The sequence below is a fragment of the Lissotriton vulgaris genome, chromosome 7 (assembly GCF_964263255.1).
Source record: "Lissotriton vulgaris chromosome 7, aLisVul1.2, whole genome shotgun sequence".
Taxonomy (NCBI): domain Eukaryota; kingdom Metazoa; phylum Chordata; class Amphibia; order Caudata; family Salamandridae; genus Lissotriton; species Lissotriton vulgaris.
Window position 1 is genome coordinate 555,581,181 of NC_141695.1, and position 23,356 is coordinate 555,604,536.

General features: G+C 49.6%; 1 protein-coding gene across 4 annotated transcripts in view; it reads left to right on the forward strand.

The window, feature by feature from the left end:
- The window catches only part of OGFOD3 (2-oxoglutarate and iron dependent oxygenase domain containing 3), a 1,065,090-nt gene that overhangs the window by 618,635 nt on the left and 423,099 nt on the right, over positions 1-23,356 (forward strand). For all 4 annotated transcript variants that reach the window (XM_086930659.1, XM_086930658.1, XM_086930657.1 and 1 more), the window contains one exon: positions 4,695-4,759. In XM_086930659.1, coding sequence (XP_086786785.1) covers positions 4,695-4,759 — 65 coding nt within the window. The remainder of the gene's footprint in view (positions 1-4,694; positions 4,760-23,356) is intronic.

The following is a 23,356-nucleotide window of genomic DNA, read 5'->3' on the forward strand; positions in this document are numbered from 1 at the left end:
AATTAGCGAGTGTTTTGCAACCGCACTTGCGGTTGCAAAACATTTGTACATTGTTTTGAGACTGGCAATTTGGAAGGGAACACCCCTTCCAAATAGCGAGTCGCAAAACATATTTAGCAAGTTGCAAAAAAATTGTGACTCGTTAAATGGGCTCTGTACATGGCCCAATATGTTTTTGCATGCGCAAACGAGTTCGCAAACATGTTTGCGCATGCAAAAAATGGGTCGTACATCTGGCCCTAAGTCCTTTAGAAAGTCTGGCGAAAGGTAGACTGTAGACGTGAGAGGATAACAGTAGCTAGTGTAAGTAACGTGCACTGAATATAAACAATGAGAAAAAGCTAAAGGGATATAATGACACTGTAGGTAAAGTTTCTTAGCTGGAATGTCAGGGGGCTAGGCACCTGCACTAAACGTCATAGAATCCTCTCTTTCCTCAGGAATCATAAGATAACGTTTACATGTCTGCAAGAACCCTATTAGGATGACACAGGGGCTGCAAGGGAAGCAAAAAAGTGGCGGTGACAGGTATTCTATTCCTCCTATTGTACTTACGCTAGGGGCACGCTGATATGAGTGGCTCCGGGTACCCCATGCACACTTCAGTACATGGAAGCCGACGTGGGGGTCGATATGTGCTATTGAGAGGAAAATTGGATGGCAGAGACATAGCCTTTCTAAATACCTATGCCCCGAACATGGACGAGCTGACCTTTTACCCAGCACTGCAGGATTTAATTACAGCAGAGCTGAAAGTTCCGCTTATATGGTTGGGAGATGTTAATTGTTTCATAGATCCTGATCTGGACCTGACACTCATCCAGAGCGGGCACTAAGCAGCAGGAGATTGTCGGGACCCTGCGGCGCATCGCTCCCACTCACAATGATAAACACAAATGTCAAAATACTAGGCAAGGTATTGGCCAAGCGTCTGGGCCCCCACATGAACTACTTCGCCCATGATGATTAGTGTGGGTTGAATTATACCAGGTCGCAGCACGGTCATGAATATTCGATGCTTAGTGCACATTATGAAAGAGACACAAGCTGTTGCAGAGGAGATGGCTCTGATTTCCATTGATCCTGAAAAATCTATCGATCCGGTAGAATAGTGCTTCCTTCAGGAAGTGCTGAGGGAGGCAGGGGTTGGACCGCGATTCTGTTGATGGGTCCAAAACATTTATACATGACTGAGTGTTAGGGTTCGACTGGCACAAAGTAGATCGGCAAAATGGAACGTGGCACTCGTCAAGGATACCTCCTTTCAGCGTTGCTAATCGCCCTGGCCTTTAAACCCATGGCGGTGTGGGCCAGGACAGATCTTATACAATGGGGAATAGGAGGCACCCAGATTAGACCTATACTATTATGCGGCACAGCTGAAACGTGCGGCTCAGTGGCCAGACGATAGTGATAATTGGGAGAAGCGGTTTCTCAATGGGCGAATGCAGCCGGAAAACATACCTGCAATTCTGGTGGAGGGAGCAGGTTCTTCCGCAGAGTTGCCATATATCTTTAAGCAGACACTAGCATATATTCGGCAAACGTTCGTGGAGCGAGTGCTTAAACATGCGCCATTTCACCGGGAATTAAGTATCCAGATTTTAGCCCAAGAACAGATAATAATAGTAAAGATGTAATTTCAGGCTTGGAGAGAGAGTGGCTGCTGTATTACAGATCCACCAGTAGCCAGCAGGACACCTTTATCACCTTCGAACAAGCATGAGAGTGGTTTGGGCTGGGGCTAGGACAATATCTGCAATATGCGGGCCATACAGAACTGTTCAGAGCAACATGGCCTGCGTATCTAAATGCCCCGCGAATGTCTGAAACACTGGATGTATGGGGAGTGGGCGACGGGTGGTGTCATTGTTGTATAGGGCCGTGAGGGAAGATTCAGGGTCCCCTCTTCTTAAGGCGTGGGCAGCAAGGGGCGAGGATTTGCAGACACCCATGGCGGAGGCTTGGACAGGGACATGCCCCTAAACACGCTTGGTATCCTGTAACACCCGTCTAAATCTAATGCATTTCGATTTTCTGCAGCAGTGTAGGTAACCCCAGAGAGACTGCATCATATAGACCCTAACCACTCTCATGAGTGCTGTATGCACAGTAAAGAAATACGAGAAGTTTGTGCGACTCTAATAATAGCGATGTGGCAGTTACCTGTTGCTGTTACCGGCTCCTGGAATGAAGAGATGATGGGCCTGAAGGAGAGGATGCTGCAGAGGAAGGAACTGGTGCATTGGTCACATAGAGGTGCATAGCACATACCAGAGTCCCGGTGTCGGAGCACTTTACAAGGGACATTCACATTACAGCAGCAAATGCCGGACAATAAACCGCATTAATGGCGGATTAACTCAGGAAGCAAAAAGGAAGCCTAGAAAGGGTAAAATTGCGTATTTTTGCACTTTTAGTTGGAAAGAACGGCCAGCAGATGCCGCGCGCACGCTGCCTTGACCTGATGCTCCTGCGAACTGCACTATGACGTAGCGTTAATATGCGCCGCGCGTGCTTAATGACAATGAATAAACCATAAATATTTGTTGTTATTGCTTTAAACTAGAGCTGCTTCTGTGTTCAACTTTTATTCAGCATTTCCGGTCATCCAGACTCAGGCATACTGTTGATCTGTCACGAGTGATGACGCTCCAGGTTTGATCCTGTATCACAACCATAGAGTTTCAGAGCAGCCCATCAGTTACTAAAGGCCATCCCACAGTCTGCTCCATCTCTGCTGTCCTGGGATGGAATTCAAGATAACGCGGTTGGTGATTGGTTTATCTCTTATTATGAAAAACAAATTATTTACCAGTGCAAGATTAAACGTCTTGAAGGGCAATGCAGTTATAAACATTTGTGCCATCTCCTCGGCGACTCTGTGCTCTTTTGGTTATTGTTGTTTAGGTGAGTATAGACGGCTGGTAGTGTATTGGCGCATGACTGTATGTCCAAATGCTATATGTAGGTAATTCTAATTGCCTGAGTTTATGAGCTAAAAAAGTTAACAACCGGACCGATGCCAGCCAGTTCGACAGTAACTCACACCTTGCCTTAGGATGCCACCATAATGCATTATTTATTGATAACCGCAATCACACGCACGTTTTCACTGCTTCTGTCAAATAGCAGAGCATTTGATTCTTATTAAATATTGTATTTCGCTTCCACAGATACATCCCGCCTTGCCTGAGCACAGTGAGGCTTTTGGAATCTCTGCCTTTCTATATTCTCTTTTTTCTCACACTCTTCTCGCTCTCTCTCTTTTCGCTGTGTATTTTGTTAATTCTGCTTCCTTCTCTTCCTCTCTTACATCTTTTTCCTTCTAACACCCTCCAAGCTCTCCACACTTTCTGCGTCTCTTTTCCTGTGTTTGTCTAGTGATAACATCTTGCTATATACCCTTTAATCTCATAAAAAAGCGCCATCCATTTCGGATTTCAAACCTTTACAAATAATTCCTTTGTGTGTGTGTTCTAGAGTAGGGTGTTCCTTCACGTCTGACTTTCATTACATAGGGAGTATTTGTAAAGGTTTGAGTTTGGTGGTCAGTGTCACATTCATGGGCCCTGCAGAGCAGACATATGTGATGTGTCGTGAAAAACACAGTTTGTATTTGGGGTGGATAACACGTGGCATTACAAATGTTTATTTATGCCAGCTTTTTGTGCAATGACTTTTGGCAGATTTGTTCCTCATTAAGGCTGGTGTTGGCCCTCCCACCTCAGGTTCAGTTTCAGTTAATGTAAAATCGTCCCGAGCGTGGCCGTGCCAGCATCTTTCATGCCACAACATAGTCTGTAATAACAAAGCTGGCATGCGTTTTGTTAAGTACACAGAAGTTCACCACAACACTAATTTTACACCTCACCACTTTCAAATGTCACTAGCTGCCACTGCCCCAGATGTAATGGGGCATGAGTAGGTTTTAATTTTATACATTTAGCATGGGAATATGCAGAGGTGTATCTGTATTGGGTATGTGTGGTTGAAAAAGTGCGTGCGGGTATTGGCATACGTGTGGAGGCTAGCCCCACTCACTGTCTATTAGGCCAATTTCCAAGGCCTAAGAAGGCCAAAATGGCATATAAATTGCTGCAGAGGACGATGGTATTGGTACGACGAAGGGTAGCCATAGTCTGGATGAGTAATCGTGCACCAACAATACGGAGCTGGTTGAGAGGTGTGCAGGAGTGGTCTCTTGTAGAGGAGATTCATATGAAAGTGAACTGAATAGATGAAAAGTTAGAGGAGGATATTAGCAGCTGGAGAGAACTATGCAGGGAGCAACTCAACCCAGTGGTAAACTTAGACGTGCAGAGTGAATCTAACGCTAGTGATAGCTAGACAAATGGTGAAGTATGCCCCTCTTTGGAGCCTATTTATTCTGTAAGTGCATGAACATATACATTGTAAGTCACGGATGTTGGTAATTCTTGTGTCACTGGTATATACAGACTGATGATACTCTTGTCGATTGTATGCTGCTTTCATGTGTGTCCACCCACGTAGTTGTTGTTATAAATTGAAAAAAGAAAGTTTAAAAAACAACTAATAAAAAAAACTTGCACTGAATATTTTATGAAATTGTGAAGCAGGATGGTACAGACCCTACCTTTGAAATAATGTTCAAAATCTGTTTTTATACTATTTACTTCAAATTGAAATCATATGTGTATCTTCTTTCATAGGCATCAATCTTGGATCTACACTCCGGAGCCCTTTCGATGGGGACACATTTTGTCAACATGTATCGGTAAGAAGTTAATGTTTGTGCTGCTTTTATACCTGAGTTAGAGGCCGCTTTCAGTTCCTCCAAACTTGTGAAACACCTACGACTAGGATGATGAACTTAACATCGAGGGCCCTGGGCGGCTGCACTGCTTCTTCAATCCTTCAGTGCAAGGGGTGGCAATGCTGCCCAATAGAATAACATTATTTTCAATTCACAACACGTGTGAGCCTTAAATAAACACATAAGACAAACCAAGTTAAATGTACAGCTCGTTTAATACTGTATTAAGAGATTCTTTAAATAGGGGAGCTTTTTAAATTGTAATAATGTCTGTATAATAATTCTGCTGTATTCTTGTGAGTACTGCGGAGAAGCGAGTTGCAATAATGTTTTCTTGAAAATGGTATTGTAATATGCCATTTTATTTTCATTCTTGTGATTTGTGAACGTGAAAGGAAGGGAAAAATCCACGTGGGTGTATTTCTGTAGGTATGTCACGGTATTAGCATTGGCATAGCACATTTCTGCCATTTGTATGGTATTTTAGCGCTCCTATTGTTCAGTTGGTGTTGTTCCGCACAGTCTTTTCCTGATAGTAGCAGTATCTTAAGTTTGTCCTGAGTAAGAATGGATCCGTTCGCAATAGTGCTGATTAATGTTCACTGTTGAATTAATTTTTTTGTGGCAAGATTGTGGTTGAGTCACTATGGAGCGTTTGGAGTATGGTGTGTTTTTGTCTTGAGATGGTGAGCCATATGACTTTGCCATATCTTTTATTCAAGGAGTTTGAATGGCTGCCCTTTTCTTGGAAGGCTGTGTTGTGTTGAGGTGGCTTGTGTGATTATTGGGGCATGTTGTTGCCAATTGGACATCTCCGAAGCTGTGGTTGTGCATGAGAGTGCGTGTACTATTTAAGGTTTTCAGTTGTGACTAACGGATATGTTAGGGTTTTTTTGTACTGTTTGAGAGACCCGCTTTGCCAACTATAGGACATTACCAAATAGTCACTGACTGGCATTTCTCAAACATCTTTATCACTCACTGGCCTTGTCCAGAGATTTCCGACAATCACACACAAGGACAGGGTATGTAATGTTGATATTAGTGAAGTGATTTATGTCACCCAAGGCTCTCTGAGTGCAGAGGGCAGGATGCGAGATGGAAAACAGGGATCGCTTGAGGGTAAGGAGCGGGCAATTTGTTGGAGTGGAAGAGAAGCCTCAGAGTGGAAGTTGTTTTCCCAAAAAATAACATATGAATAAAAGGATCGACATTACACTGTGCTTAGGTAGTTGAGCTGTGTTAACTAATATCCAGTTCGTTATACAAGCCTCTGATGGCCCTCCTGCATGTTGTTCTGCTGAGAGTGAGTTAAAGAGTGAGTGCCAGGGTAAGTTGTGGAAGAATAGGCAAAGGAATTTAAGACTAGAATGCCTTTTCTAGTTTGAACAGAGAACGTTTTCAAAGTGAAAGTATCAGCACTACAAAGGGTTTTCGACCTTGAAACAGTTGCAATGAACAGTACGATTATGCCGTGTAACCTCCTGTGTCAGTGTGACTCAATCAGAGGCCCTTCTCGCCTGTTCCCACCACGTGGCCCGGGCTGATAGCCAATGCTGAGTGCACACTGCAGCAGCAGGAGCTCGCGGCCCTGTCATTAGCCGCTTTGCTGCTGATGACGAGCTGAGCTCGTCATCAGCTACGGCGCTCGTATGCTGATGACGAGCTGAGCTCGTCATGTAACGCAGTATTTTGAAAATAGCCGCACACAGCGGGAAAAGCCACCGCAGCGATGCGGTTAAGGCGGCCACGCACCAGGTCCCGTCGCCTCGCGGACGGCGCAGGCGTCAGAGGTGCCGCTCTTTACAGAGGCACCTGCTGTCCCTCCTCAGTGGCAGTGCTGTCCCTCCTCAGTGGCCCAGTCAAACGACTCTGCCCCCGCTGCTCTGCTGGTGTGGGATGCCATGTGCTCCAGTGGGCTAGTAATTTATTGCTTCTGGCATACAGAAAAGAAGGAATTGCCAATTTCAGTGCATAGGCGAACATTTGCAACAGTGCTAAGCAAGAGGTGAGATGGGAGTTTAGGTAGGAATGGAAGTAGGACAGAAGGGTCAGTGGTGCCGGTGCCCAAGCACACGCCACACTTAAGTAACACAATTATAGGTTCAGGACACCCCTGGTACACCACTGAGTAGATCTGGGCACTGGTTGAGGACAGTGAGGTTTCTTCTCCTCAAACACACAGTAGCGGTTTGTCTTGGAAACTGACAGCAGGAGTTTGGGATAGGGTGTGAACGTGACCAGGAATGAAGTCCAAGTAGTCACCAGTCATATCAGTGCCCTTGGTTAGCACCCTTCTAAGGGACTCTCCTCTTTCCTTCCTGATGTCCCTGTGACCATGTTGGAGCAGGGGTCTTAGAAGGCAATCATTTCCCTAACAGCTCAGGAAGAGGAGGAGATGGAAGTAACTCTTTGGCTCAAGGAAAGGTAGGTGGCCGCTGTTTATAAATGGGAAATAAATGAAGGGGAAAAGGGAGGGACTCGGTATGATCTGGGATTAGCTCTAACTCGGTAGGGCAATACATTGGTTTAATGAGGCGGCCAACACTTTGCAACACTTGCCCACCAGGGGGAAGACAGATCTCCTACACATGACCATATTGAGGAGCACCAGGAAGATGGACGGGATTTTTCAGGGTTGTCGGTTATCTGGCTTAGAGTAATTTACTAGCTGCTAAAGGAGTTTTGATGATCTGCTAGAGGTAGGGTTGTTGTAGGTTCTTTGAAAGCTCAATGAGCTCAGGTCAGGATCAGTACTGTCCCAAAGGGGCACAGCAACACCTTGAATCTTTAGATGGAGACCAAATGGATTAGCTGGGGCATGACCTCAGTTGAGTGTGACAGGAAATACAAAAGAACCATTGAAGATCAGATAAGGTTGAAATAAATAAAGGGTTCCAGGACTTTCTTACTTTTTCTTTCATATCTAAAGTCTGAGAAGTCTGTTGCTGTGAGCACCCTATGTATTTGTGCTCCACATTCACTAGATTTTTCAGGTTTACCCTGACCTTGGCATGTATGGTTAAATAATTGAATAAGATAGGTACTAATAAGTCACAAAATTGTCTTGAAAATGTCATCCAATTTACCTAACCGCGCTTGTACAGCACAGCACAAGTCACCAATACAAATAATGTCAAACATTATAGTACGGCAAACCATGCAGGGCAAAGTAGTACGAGGCTCTGGTGTAATTCAAAAGGAGAATGACTGTAACATAATTCAAATATCCATATTCAACAAGAACATCCTGTAAAAGTAATATTAAACGAGCATTAGCAAGGTCATCAGATCTGACTTGCAGTGCAATGATGTCATTTTGTGCCTATTATACACACAGTAGCCACAGGAGGTCGCTCTTATTCGATCCATGTGAATTTAGGATGTAAATGACAGTATCCACAATCCCAGCAACAGAATGGAATTAATAACACTGTATAATCATCCGCCATATTCTATAGCCCTATCTGTATTTTGTCAGTGCTTGCAACAGACACCCAAGTTTGTCTGTAACAAGATGCTAACATGCATTTGGAATGCAACAGGTCTCGCGCTTATGCAAGTTTAAGCTATTGGCATTTTAAATGACAATGCCTTTTATTTATGTTTTAAAACCAAAACATAAATAAAAGGAATTGGCATTTACAATGCCAATAGCTCAAACTCGCATAAATGCAAGACCTGTTGCATTGCAAATGCTTGTTGTTATTTGGAGTAAATCTTTTCAGTGGTTTTGGAGATATTAAATAAAATCCACATTTGTATATCTAGGTGCATGAAGCCTTCGTAAATATTGCCGATCTAATGCCAATAGCCCAGAGGAGCCATCATAGCCCCCATCAATACAGCAGCCAACCACATGAAAGAACCATTCAAACTAGTCAAGGAATTCTCCAACACAGCAGTCACAGAGAACACTATCCACCCCTCCCAAGAACTCTGTGATGCCCTCTGGGGGTACTTCCACAGCTAAATTACCACCATCAAGAACAATTTCGACCCCCAACCCACTGTACTGTACTATACTATTGTATTTGTAGAGTGCATGGTGACCCGAAGGCATTCCAGCGCAGGTTCGGAGAAGTGCACCTTACAGAACGGGATTGCAATAAGAAAAGATTAATATTAGCCACGTTTTGAGAGCTTTTCAAAAGCATAGTTCTTATCTTTTGCTTGAATTACTTGGGGGATAGAGTACAAGAGCTTAGTGTAAAGACATATCAAACACATTCACTGGTTGACCATCACCAATTCCTAAAGATACTTCAGGTAGGTCATCATAAATTCTCCTCCCTTCTGTTCCCAAATTATGCAATAATATTGCCTGTCTCCTCAGAGGACCATACTTGTCGCCACCAATTGCCAACATGTACGTAAAGAATATATTTTTCCTGCTTTTCCAAGGTATGCTTGGTTCTCCTGGAACAGGTAAAATACTAGGCGGAGCTGCCATTCCTTGTTCTGTCATACCTGTAACAAATTTAAATAATAAACTACCTTCAATAACAAAAAAAATAAATTACCATAATAAATGAAAATAACAATTTAAAATAAATATCTAAAATAATACATTTGACAGTAGTGTTTTTCTTCACAGTTGCTTAAGTCTTGTTTCTAATTTGTAAGTCTTTTCTTTGTTTTCACTTTGCTCCTTAACAAGTCCTCTTTCTATGTATGTGTTGTCTTAATAGAGGGCGTTGCATTCTACGTTCATTCACTCGTGTGGAGCAGGTGGGTGAGCATCTATTATGTTCTTTTTACATTGCGTGCGTTCGGTTATATCTTTGCCAAAGCTTTTCCTTTAGGAGCTGGCCCTGCTAGTGGTGGCAATGAAACCCAACGGTAAAGTCCGCTTATGTGTGGACTTGAGATAATAATAGAAAAATTCCCGCTACCAAGAATAGATAAAATGCTAGCGAAAACAAAGGGGGTAAGATGGTTTTCCACCATAGACCTCACCTCGGCATACCATCAGATAGCACTACACCACACGAGCCGCAAGCTGACATCCTTCATTACGCCCTTCGGATGCTACCAGTTCCGCCGGATGCCGTTCGGACTGGCATCAGCGGCGGCTGTATTCCAGAAGCTCATGCACAGACTGTTTAAGAATGTGGAAGGAGTACAGTACTTCCAAGATAACATCTTGGTGAAGGGCAAGGATCAAGCAGACCATGACAGAAAGCTGTCCGATGTACTGCATGTCTTGGAACGAAATGGGCTCACAGCAGAATGGGAGAAGTTCCGGTTTGGAATGTCATCAGTTACCTACTTAGGCCACAAGATCAGTGATCATGGCATCATGCCCAAACACGCCAACGTCAAAGCCAGATGCGAGGCACCCCCTCCGAAGAGCAAGGAAGAAGTAAGATCGTTCTTAAGGATGGCTGAGTATTATAGTAAATTCGTGCAGCACTTCGCCACTAAGACACAGCACCTGTGCCAACTCCTACAAGACAAGTCAACCTTGTGGACGGAAGAGACACAAGGAGAATTTCAGAAGCAGAAGAAAGATCAAGGAGGACATTAGCATGGCGGTCCCTCTACAAGGATTCGATCAGCAAGGGAAATCTATACTGACAACTGACGCAAGCGAAAAAGGACTAGGAGCAGTCCTTATGCAGGAGAGGAAAAACAGAAAAATGGCCACGATCACTTTCACGTCTAGGTCACTATCACCCACGGAGCAGAAGTTCAGCATAATAGAAAAAGAGATGCTAGCTGCAGTGTGGGTCATGGGGAAGTTCAGCCAATTCCTATGGGGCACAAGATTCAAGCTCAAGACAGACCATAAGCCACTGGTCAAAGTACTCACATCCAGTGGACATGCAAATTCCACTGCTACGCTTTGCTAAGATGACTCTGAAGTTGTTGGACTACAGGTACAACGTGGAGTACATCCCGGGGACAAGAAACAAAGTAGCCGACTATCTCAGCCGAGCTTCTGCCATGGAGGAGGCCCCACATTACACTGAAGAAACCGACGTCAGTGTCGCATTCATGGAGGATCACGAAAAAGTAATAAGCGGGCAAGAGTGGAATAGAGCCTACGAAAACGATTCAGATGTTACGGAAGTCAAGTGCTTCATACTGCAAGGATGGCCCGAAAAGGGACACATGAAAGCAGAGCACAGGAAGTTCTTTGAGGTGCGGGACGAATTATCCATCGGAGACCGGGGGACCTTCCTATTTAGAGGAGATAAAGTAGTTCCTCCCGCTACACTGGTGCCGCACTTACTTGCCATTCTACCTGAAGGACACCTCGGCATTGTGAAAACGAAGCTGAGAGCGAAACAGATGTACTGGTTGCCGGCAAGGGATAGCCTTATCAAAAAGCATGTTTGTGAATGTGAACAGTGCCAAAAGGCGGACAAGTCGCAAACGTTGATGCGCCCTTAATTGGGAAAGTTCGACAACCCATCAAATCCATGGGAAGAGTTATCGACAGACATCCTGGGTCCAGTACTGGATGCACATGGAGTACCGAAATATGTAGTGGTACTCATAGATAGGTTTTCTAAGTGGCCAGAAATAGACGTCCAGGAGGAAATGGACACAGAGATGGTGCTGAGGTTCCTTACCGCCGCTTTCCTCCGAGAAGGCATCCCCCACTCCATTCTGAGTGACAATGGACCCCAGTTCACGTTGGAGAAATTGAACAACTATATGGGAAGAAACGGCATCAAGATAAAACACACGTCTGTATAACACCCGGCTGGCAATGGCTTGGCCGAAAAGTTTAACCGAGTCATCCTGGGCTCCATACAATCTGCAATAGGAGCAGGAAAGGACTGGGAAAAGGAGGTGAGGAGCACCTTGTGGGCCTACAGAATAATCCCAACTTGCACAGGTTACAGTCCCTTCCAAATCCTGAGAGGGCGTAACCCTTTTACGAATGACAGTCTTGCGTGGAAGGAACGTACCATCACAAGCAAATTGTCCCCTGCGGTAGTCCATCCAATTTGGAAAGAGCGCAAAGAATATATACTGAACACTTTTCTTTTTTTGGTAGAACTTTATTGCACATTATTCATATACACAGCGGTGTGCCTACAACCCACTGGCAGGGCCGGCCGCAATCAGTGTACCATACAATATAGACGAGCTTGATAACATACGTCGTCGTCACAAGTGCATGATCCGGAAAGGCTTAGCTCACGAAGGCACCACAGATGATCTAAATGCAATGTTCAAAGCACACCTGTAGATTGTGGCCGTATAGCCCTCATGTGATCTCGGTCTCATTTTCAAGTTTTGCAGAAACAAAGTCAAGCAACAACCAACCCCAACTCCCCCCCAACCCTTCCGATCCTGGTCTTAGTGAACATTCCAAGTCCGATACGCACAGTGTCCAAGAGGCAGCCGGTCTAACAGATGGTAAGAAGGACATTAACAGGGCAGGCAACCGTTAATCAGTCTCTCCAACTGGGCACAAACCATAGCGGGGCACCGGAAGGCAGCTAGGCCACGCCAACCTCTCATAGCACACGTGAAGACCCAATGTATACCACAGCGCAGACACACCACACAGGACATTCGTCTCTCCCGCACTCGGGTAGCACTCAAGCAGATTCACCGTCTTCCTCTGACAAGTCGGCGGTCGCACTCCTCTCGCTATCAGTGTCAGCTAGGGCCAGCATATAGAGCGTAAACGGAGCCCACACGTCCCGCGGGCAAGACTTCTCTGGCAGTCCCTCATAGTAACAGTGCAGTTGGTCCCTGCAGTAAGCCATGTCATTCAGCCACAGCTGCACATCAGGCGCTCTCCTCCCTCCCCATCCTATAGCAACTCTCCTTTTAGCCAATTGTAGCGCCAGCACCACAAGCCGTCCTGATTGCGCTGACACACCAGAAGCGATACCCAAAAGACAGAGGCGCACATCCAGCTTAACTTCAGTCGATGTCATGACAGTCAGTTTCTCAGTCACCGCCTTCCAGAAGTCATACACACGCGAGCATCCCCAGGCCAGGTGCACAAAGTCAGAGTCATCAGCACCGCACCGGACACACTGAGCAGTAGCCCGAAGACCATACCGAACCAGCTGAACCGGCGCGTAGTACCACTGATGTAGAAACTTATAATGCAGAAGGCGGAAATTGCCATTGATCACGTACCCCCCGGTCATAGTACAACATTCATTCCATTTGTCATCACTCAGTGGTTCTGGGAGGCTCCTATCCCACCGTGCTCTAGCCAGGACTGCACCCCCTCCCTCATCCTCCTGCGCAGCTTTATATAGTTTAGATAGCAATTTAGTCCTGTGTTTAGCCGTGTAAAGCAGTTGTAAAGCCCCGAGTGCTAACGGCTCCCCTGGGTACGTTGGACACAAATCTCTTATCGCAGCCCGAAGCCTAACATAGACAAAGGTAGACATACCTGCATTAGTTGAGCGGGCTGTCATGGCCTGCAAGGAGAGAAACGATGCACCGGGAAAGAGGTCCCCCATAGTTTGCAGTCCGGCTTCCCGCAGAGCCTGTAATCCTCCGATCTCGCTCGACACAGAAATACCTGAGTGGTAAAGTAGCGGCATAGCCGGCGCAAATAACGGCAACCTGGCAGCCCGTCTACCCAGGCCCTCCCAGGCGGTCGCTGTGATTCGCACAGTATCAATCTCCCCTTTCTCAAACACCGAATGTTCGTTAACAATCATGGCCCTCAGGGGATATGGCAGAACTGCACTTGCCTCAAGTGCCACATGCGGGGTATACGGTGGAGCATTCAACCAGTAACTCGCGAAATGCGCTTGCACGCAGAGATAATAAAGCCTCATGTCCGGTAGGGCGAAACCTCCCAGTGCATATGGCTTGATCAGTACCTCCCAAGTTACACGTGGCTTCTTGCCGGCCCAGGTGAGAGATATCAAAATAGACCTCACCCTTGCAAAGAAATGCGATTTCAGCGGGACAGGAATGTTCACAAAAAGATAAAGAAATTTCGGCAGCACTACCATTTTAATTAAGGATACTCGATCTGCCAGGGTCAGTGGGAGACGAGTCCATCGCGCTACCTGATCTTCCAACTTAGAGACGGCAACGCCATAGTTAGCCCGTATGACTTCCTGGCAATCCCTATGTACCCAGATGCCTAGATATCGAACCGACTCTGTCGCCCATTCCAGCGGGAATTCCAATGGAATTTGGTGAGTTGCGTCCGTGAGAGGTAACACTACAGATTTGTCCCAGTTTATGGTTAGTCCGGAGTGGCGACCAAACTTAATGAATTCACGGAGTATTTTTTCCAGATGGAGCACCGGGTCTCTAACATATAGGACCATGTCGTCAGCATACATTGACACAGCCAAAGATCTAAGAGGGAACTTCAACGCAGCTTCCGCATACCTCTGCCGCAAGATACAGGCCAATGGCTCCATCATGATGGCAAAAAGCAAGGGTGAGAGAGGGCAACCCTGCCTCGTCCCCCTCTGAATCGGAAATGAGGAAGAAACATGACCGTTGACCCTAACTCTTGCCGTGGGCACAGTATACAAGAGGGCAATAAGCGATGTAAAAAAGAAAGGCACCCCCATCCGGTCTAGAACAGCCAACATATACTTCCACGCCACTGAATCGAAGGCCTTGGCCGCGTCAAGCATGACTGCCACTGCAGCCAGTTCTGGTTTAAGCAGGTGTAGCACAGCAAACAGCGCCCTCAGATTGTGAGTAGTGGATCTGAGGGGAACAAACCCCGAGTGACCTGGCAGCACCATGACTGGCAGAATTAAACGCAATCTCGTGGCTAAAACTTTGGCAATTATCTTAACATTGGTGTTCATAAGTGAAAGGGGACGATACGAATCGCACTTGTTCGGTGGTTTCCCTGGTTTAGGCAGTGCTACCAGCAGCGCCTCTCTCATTGTCGCCGGAAGCCGTCCGCACTCAAACGCTTCCTCCAAGACCATTGCCAGTTGCGGGATCAGCAAATCTGCATACGCTTTATAGAATTCGGAGGGCAAACCATCCGTGCCAGCCGCCTTCCCATTCGGGAGAGCAGCTATTGCGTCCCTAAACTCCGCCTCAGTGACATGATGCATTAGGAATTCCTGCTGACCCCTGGAGAGCCATCCCAAGGCGATGTCCTCTAAATACCGATTCATGCCCTCCTCATCCGCCGTGTCCCTGTGCTCATAGAGCTGTGCATAATGTTTCGAGAAGCAGGCTAGAATACCATCCGTGCTAGTCACCACGTTCCCCTGATCCTCAATCTCTTGTACCGTGCAGTGGCGTGCCCATGGGTCCCTGATCCGATCCGCAAGCCCCTTACCTGGCCTACCCCCTTCACCATAGTACCTAGCTGTAGCATGTTTGGACAGGAATTTCACCTCCTGCTCCGCCAAATCGTTATATTCAGTGACTTTTGATCTAATGTCAGCCAGTAACGTGCCCTCCGCACCCTCCTCCAGTCGCCGCTCCAGAATCAACAACTCTCTTTCTAGCCTGGTCATAGAGTCCCTGATGGACGTGAGCACCCCTGACCTTAGACCAATACACGCCCCTCTCACCATCACTTTGAAGGCCTCCCACACCGTACTCATATTGTCAACGGACCCCACATTGTTCACAAAAAACTCCTCAATTATCTGTCTCAGACGCTCACACAGCACCTGATCAGTCAACACCCCTGGAGAGAGTCGCCAAGTGAAAGGAGCGGGAGCATGCGTTGGGAGCTGCAGCACCAGTGTAACAGGCGCATGGTCAGAGATAGTACGAGGCAGATGTTCAACACCCATCACCCAACCACTAACATCACGAGTCGCTAGCCAGAAATCCAATCTCGACCATGTATCATGCGCCGACGTGTAACAAGTTCCTGCCCGCTTGCTCGGATTACGCAATCTGCAGACATCCAACAGTTGCAACCCACTCTTACCCTCACATACCGCATCCACCGCTTTCTTGCGCACATAGGGCCTGTCGTGTTTCTTGTCCAATTCGGAATCCAGCGTGACATTCCTGTCCCCCCCACAGAGTATAGCCGATGGTGGAAGCATATAAATTTTGTTCCAGAGTGCAACAAAGAAATCAGGATCATCGACATTTGGACCATATACATTGAGAAGAGTGATCAGTGTTCCACACAATTTACCCTGTACAATGATATATCTACCATCCTGGTCAATCTCTTCATGAATCACTTCAAAGGGGACATTTCTCTTTATCAGAATCATCACCCCAGGGGCATAGGAAGAGTATGTCGTAGCCAGTCGCACCCCCGCCCACTGTTTGCCCACCATTTCAGCCGCCTTACCCTTAAGGTGTGTTTCTTGAAGAAACACCACCTGTGCACCATGCCTATTCAAAAAAGCAAGCATTTGTCGAGTCTTTTGCGGCCTATTGAGTCCCCGCACATTCCAAGTAACACACATGAGTTTACCCCCCCTATCCATATTGCCAAACCTTCAAGCAATCCAGAAGCCAATAGACCCTCACCATCTCCCACCCGAGAGGCCAACCCTCCGCACCCCTCGACCTGGAATGGACATGAGTTCCTCTGTAACAAATACCGAACCCCCACCAGAAGCTCCGAACACAGCCCACCGACATCTCAGAACCTCCACCTTTGACCAGGAAAAAAAACAATCCCCCAACAAACCCCAAAATCCCATCCCCCATCCCACCACCCACTTCAGCACGCCCAATTTGCCAAAGCCATCCCGTCTCCCCCCCCCCCCCCCCCCCTTGCAACCCCCAACAATGCAAACAACTGTGTGTGGGGATCTCCCATGTCAGGGGGCGTAGCGGCACACTACTCCCGCCAGTAATTGACGAGAGTGCAGACCATTCTCAATATCAATATCCCCAACCCTACAATCCCAGCCTCGTGATCATGACATCAAGTAATCAGCAGTCAAACATCAGCACATTGCCTAGAGCACCCCTCGAAGTGTTCACAACCAATAGAGCATTAACTGTAGCTGATAGTGGCAGTAGCGATCAGCGCGGCATACGCGCAAGTCTCCCCAGTTCGAAATACTTCTAGCCAGGCCCCCCACTGAGCCCGCAGGAGGCATGGCCCAGCCAATATCAATACATCATCATTCGTAGAGACACCACTGGCCAGCACGTCCTTCCCCCCCCTCAGCATACATGGTAGCAGTACAAGGCAATCCAGGCACTGGTGTGCCGTGTGAGCTGGCAACGACCACTAATTGTAGAACAGTGTAGGTGACCTAGAGCGGTACTCCGCAGCTGCGCCCCTGCCGCAGCAAACAGCGCATAACAGTTCAGGCAACCTCATCCTGCCTCTCATCTTCGCCATCCCGACGACCATTCGGCTCTTTAGCACGTTTTTTCAGTTTTTTGGCGTAGTCCATGGCCGCCTTGGGGGAAGAAAAAATCTTATTATCCGAAGGAGGACCAATCCGAAGGCGTGCGGGATACAACATGGCATATGCAATGTCTTCAGCTCTCAGCATCTGTTTCACCGTGGCAAATTCTTTACGAGCTGTCTGCACCGCCATGGTGAAGTCAGGATAGAACTCAAGTTTGTTACCCTAGTATTCTATGGAGCCCTTTTCCCTTGCGAGACGGAGAATAGTATCCCGGTCCCTATAGTTCAGGATCCTGGCCACGATTGGTCGCGGCAGAGCCCCAGGCGGAGGCCGTTTAGCCAGAGAACGATGGGCAAGTTCCACTATAAAGACACGAGACAGTTGGTCAGCTCCAAATATGTCGATAAGCATGCGTTCCATGTAGTCCTCCATTCGTCCAACATTCGTGGATTCCGGCAGGCCCGTGACGCGAACGTTGTTCCTTCTGGACCTCCCTTCCAACTCTTCGTTCTTCGCTTGTATGACCGCCAACACCCTCTCCATACTGAAAACTTTAGACGAGACCGTGGCTGGTCCATCCTCCGTGGCGGACACTCTCTGTTCCACCTCCCCCATCCGCTCGTTTTGGCGGTCGAATTGCGTTGCCATTTGGTCAAGGCGGTGATTAACTGACTCCATGGTGCCTTCAATGGATTGGAGAGTCTTCTGCATAGCTACCAGCGTAGACTCCAAATTCGGAGCACCCCCAACAGCTCCCCCCTGGTCAGAGTCAGGGGGCGCCTGGGAAGACATGAGCGCAGTTTTTTTTGCCTCAAACGTGATTTTCGGTTGATTCCTCTCCGGCCTGCCCATGGTGGCGAGTAGTACAGCCCAGGCGAAGGCGCGGAACCGCAGGGCAGATATTCCAGGCGAGGCGCCTCAATCAGTCTCAAAACATATACTAGCTGTCCCACACCAAGGGGCAGACCCAGACCTCCGCAGTTGTCCCCAGCGCAGTACAGGCAGGTCCACCGCTCCCGGCAGGAAGAGCGCGCCAAATCGATCTCGAAGTAGTCTCTCAGCTCTCTCGTAGAACAGTGATCCGATAGTCCCCAAAGCACTCAAATGGCCATGTCGCCAGGACCACAACCTCGGAATTCCCCTCTTGCCAGCACTCGCGTCTGAGACTGTGGTCGCTGGGTATGTGCCACCAACTGGAGCTCAATCTCCGATGGATCCGGGGATCGGAGCCACAAAATGGCGGGCGCGCTGCAGGCCCACAGATACCCAGTGTATATAGGCACCTCAGCAATATGTCCGCATCAAGGGTATTGCACCCACACAGCCCAGGCCAATTTTCCGCTCTGTTCAGAGCCACAGCTCCGCCACTCCGCCTCGCTGCAGGCCCCCTCCCCTGCCCCCGCCGGCCTCAGCTCGCGCGGCGCAGCCTAGCGCGGCCCGGCGCCACCTCCGCAGCCCCGGGCTTGCGTAGCGCCCCGCCCCACTCACCAAAACCAGCAGGGCCGGGTCCAGGCCGTCCGATGTCTTGGCGCCACTCCGGGGAAATCTCACAGGCACCGCCGCCGCACCGCCACTGCAGGGACCAGGCGCCGCGTCTTCAGAGCCGCACCCGCAGGGAGCAGCGGAGTTTACAGCCCGGGCAGCAGCGGGTCGGCTCCACCTCGAGGAGCGAAGGTTCCGTCAGCGGTATCCCGGCTCAGGGCAGCTCGGCTCCGGGTGCGCTCTGCACAGCCGCTGTCGTAGAGAAAGGTGTCTCAGCGAACCCCCGATGGTAGCGGGGTTCTCTCAGCTGAAGTACAGGGCGCAGGTGTTGGGAATTACAGGATAAATGGGCGAATTTTAGATGATCTCGGCAGAGCCTCACGTAAGTGCGGCCATCTTGCCCGGCGCCCTCTAGCGCCCCCCATATATACTGAACACTTTAACAAAAGGCGCAATGTGAAAGAAACAGAGTTAGAAAGAGGAGAGTGGGTCAGAGTCAAACTGGCCCAGTTAAGAAGAAAGGGGGACAGGAAGTTCAGTGAGCCCTTGCAAGTAAAGGAAGTATATAACAGATCCGCTTTGTTGAGTGATGGAAAAATTTGGTCCCAAGATCGAATGTCCAAGTGCAACAAGATACTGCAGTGGACCAAAGAAGAAGACTTGCAGGTAAAGAACCCACCAGATCAACCGGATGACACTGTCCTGCAGTGGGAAGGTGAAGTGAACTTCGGAGTGGAGGAAACAGAAGAAGAGTTGGAGAAAGGGGATAATCCTGTCGATCTCGAACATCTGGGCGGTTCAAGTGAAACACCGTGGAGAGAAGATCCGCAGGGAGCCGGAACGATGGGAGTAAGAACTCCTGGAGAAAGAACAGAGAGTCCCTCCACTACCCCGGTGAGACGTACCCATGCTGGGAGAACTGTGGTAAGGCCTGCAAGATACAAAGACTAGGAGATGGGGGAAGTGAATGGCATAGCCAGCAGTTAGACTTTGAGACTTTCTTCTTTGTTGTTGTCGATCTATAAAGAGTGGAGATATGTAGTGTTGCACTCTAGTCGGCTGCGTGATGACTTAGAGCGCAACCGCCATTTTGAGGAGTGAGAGCCGAGTCCGATCCCAGTACGGACGTGTTCTCGGCGCTCTCCTATAGTAGTTAATAAGTTCGACTTACTTACCTGCAACCTGAGTGAGCTCATCTTTGGGGGTGGAAACCAGTTCATTACAAGAAGCAGGACTGCAATCTTGCCTCGACCTAAGGGAACATCATGGCACAGATAATGAGACTCTCTGTGAAATTTAATGCCACTTTTAGATGCATCATGTGTGTTAACGAAGGGGCGTGGCTTGGATGCCGAGGAGGTAGGCAGCGTGAGCTCGGAGCTCCGTGCCCGATCCCGGAAAATATCCTGAAAATTCATTCGAACCCCGAGATAAAGGACATTATCCGGTACTGGACGGTACTGCGGAGGGTCCGGGACCCGCGGAAGACGACACCGAGCCTTCCCGCAGCAGTAACTTAACTTCGAAAGCTGAACTCGGCCGAGAAGTCGCGGACCCCAAAATGGCGGCGATGGCGTGAGATCGCTTGTGACGGAGACATCTGCCCGGAGACCCACTGAAGACCGCTCCCGGACACGCTAGAGGTGCTGGCGGCCGCGTCGCGCCTCTCCCCAGGTGTTGGTAGAACTTTGGGCGCGCCTTTGGGCGGTGGTTGAGGACCGTCTCCTGATTGGGGCGACATCGATGCGACAGTGACTCGGAGACGAGAACCCCGGATCTCAGGCGCAACTGGCGCTGGCCGAGCCACGACCGCTCGGTGCTTCCTGCCTCTTGGTGACATTTCTGGACCTGAGAACCCGGCCGGAGGACGGTGCCCGGCGACGCTCGGAGGACGACCAGGGGCATATTTGAGGACCACCGCCCATCCCGGCCCAGATGGGGAAACCGAAGGGGAAGGGGGATGGCGCGACCGACACTGAGGCGGCGGAAGGAGCAGAGAGAGACCAGGCGGCGTTACAGCGGATGCAGGATCGCATCCTGGAAGCCATCGCCACCACAAAGGACGCCCTACAGCAAGATATAGCTCAGGTGGCAACGGGCTTGGGCCTCCTGAAGGCCGACCATGACAAACTTAAGGACAGGGTGAAATCCGTGGAGGCCACGGTTAAGGACTTAGCCCCGGCCCAGGCAACGGTGAAGGCCCAGATGGCCAACGTGATGGACCGTCTGAAGGTGCTAGAAAGGAGGGCCGAGGATGCAGAAAACAGGAACAGGCGCAACAACGTACGCCTAGTGGGCCTGCCGGAGAAAATTGAAGGCGACGACATGGTGGGCTACTTGGATAACTGGCTGCGGACGGAGGTGGCACCTGAAGGCCTGTCCCCCTTCTTCTCCCTGGAGCGGGCACATAGAGTTCCGGCGCGTCCGTCAGCCTTGGGCCTTCCTCCTCGCCCGGTGGTGTTCAAGTTGCTCCATTACCGGGACAGAGACTGGCTTTTACAGAGGGCGAGAGAGGCAGGGCCCTTTCAAGTGGAAAACAACAGAGTCACCATGTTCCCGGACTACACGTTTGAGACTCAGCGACTTCGGGCAAACTTCTTGTCCCTCAAGCGCGAGCTCCGCCAGGAAGGCATCAAGTACTCCCTGTTGTTTCCAGCCAAGCTAAGAGTGGTGGTGGACGAAAGGTCTTTATTCTTTACGACTTCCGCGGATGCATGGGACTGGTGGGATACTTATAAGGCAGGAACGGACGGTGCTAAGGCCAGGGAGGAAGAGGCCAAGATGGAAAAGCCGATCAGACAGTCCCAACGGATCAGAAAGAATCGCAAGAGGACCGGGAAACCCTCGATGTCGCAGACGGAGGCGGAGAGGCAGGCGGCCCTACAGGCGGTGGTGGACTTATCTAGAGCCGCCAGGACTCAGTCTGGGAAGGGCACGGATTCGGAGGCCCCGGGAACGGGCTCAGAGACAGGACAATCGGAATTTGGTGGAGCCCGGGGCCCTATTGTGACGCCGCAGACCTCGGGAGAGATACTGGAGGCGTGTTGAACTGGTTTGGCGGAATGGACTCGTTGGTTGGACACCGGGGCGATGGACCCCCAGCAGTGGAAAGACATTGATTGAGGTTTTGGGGATCTGTAATGTGGGGATTGTGGGGTGGAGCGCGCGGGGCTGATTTGTTGGAGGTTTTATAGCATTGAGCCGCGCCTTACTGGCCCCTAAGGTCATCGCAGTGGGGACTGCGAATATTACCACCTCTCCTTGAGGGGTGATCGGGAGTGTTGGTTTGGATGGGGGTACTTCCAGTTGCGGGGGGGCCTGTCCTGGGGGGGTGGGAGTTGCGAGCAGTTGGGGTTGCTCAAGGGGTTGTAGTTGTTGGAGGGGTTTGGCTTCCTGTTTGGAGAGGGTGGGGGGGAGGGCCCGTGGTCGCGGGACTTAGGCGAACACTGTTCTTTGTTGTATGGTCCGGTTGTGTAGGGGGGAATGGCTAGTACTGGAGCGTTGAAATGTGTGACCTGGAATGTGCGGGGCATGCAGTCCATGACGCGCAGGCATAAGGTTCAGGCGTACCTCAAGCGTAGGGGGGTTCACATAGCGTTCCTGCAGGAGACGCACCTAAATAAGCAGGAAGGGGCGGCTCTACAAAGGCGCTGGAGGGGGCAGTTATTCTACACGACATTTTCAGCATTTGCGAGGGGGACATTGATTTGGATACGGGCGGGGGTCCCCTTCCAAGTCTCGAAGTCATCGATAGACCCAGAGGGCAGATATGTGGCGGTGGAAGGAAGGCTGAGAGGCAGGATGATATCGCTCTGCAATGTGTATGCTCCTAATGTAGACCTGCCCGCTTTCTTGTCTAACGTCTCGGGCAAATTGGCGGGTTACTTGGCGGGGCCGGTCCTCCTGGGGGGGGACTTCAACTCGGTTGAGGATGTGCTACTAGATAGGTCCCATCCCCCGCTACGCGCGTCCCCAGCACATAGGATCGCCAAGCGTAGATTAGAATGGCAGGAGAGCTGGGCCCTCACGGATGCATGGAGGGCGTTGCACCCCACCACTAGGGATTACTCCTTTCACTCGCACCTGCATGATTTACATGTGAGGCTGGATGCGTTTCTTTGTTCGGAATGTGTGCTCCCTGCGGTGGGAGGGGCGGAATACTTGGCAAGGACGATATCGGACCACAACCCCTTGTTGATGTCTCTGGAATGGATGGTGACTGTTAACTGCGTGCCAACATGGCGCCTGCAACCTGACACCCTGGACGACTTGTTGTTCAGGGAGGCCCTGAGTGACCGTATCGAGAGGTATTTTGAGGAGAATAGTGGTTCGGCTTCCACGAGGGCGGTTGAATGGGATGCTTTCAAGGTGGTGGTGCGGGGACACTGTATTGGGCACACGGCAGGGGCACGGAAGACTTTGTTGGATGACTTAGACAAGGCTGAGACACGGCTGAGGGATCTTGAGAAGAGGCGCCCGAATCACCCAGAATTGCAGGAGGGGCTTAGCGGGGCGCGGGAGGGGCTGGCGGTAGAGCTAGAGCGGCTGCGTAGCTTCGACCACAAGGCGTACGTGACGAGGGCGCATGCGGAAGGTGATAAGGCGGGGGCGATGTTGGCTTGGCTTGCTAACCCTATCCGGGGGGAGGGCCGATCATGAGGATACAGGAGCTAGGGGAGGAGCCTTGCCACACCCAACCCGGGATCCTGAACAGGTTCCGAGCTTATTATGAGGGGCTCTATCTGAGTGGTGATACGGGAGGGACGGAGGAGCTTGAGGAGTTCTTGGACGGGCTAGAGTTGCCGCG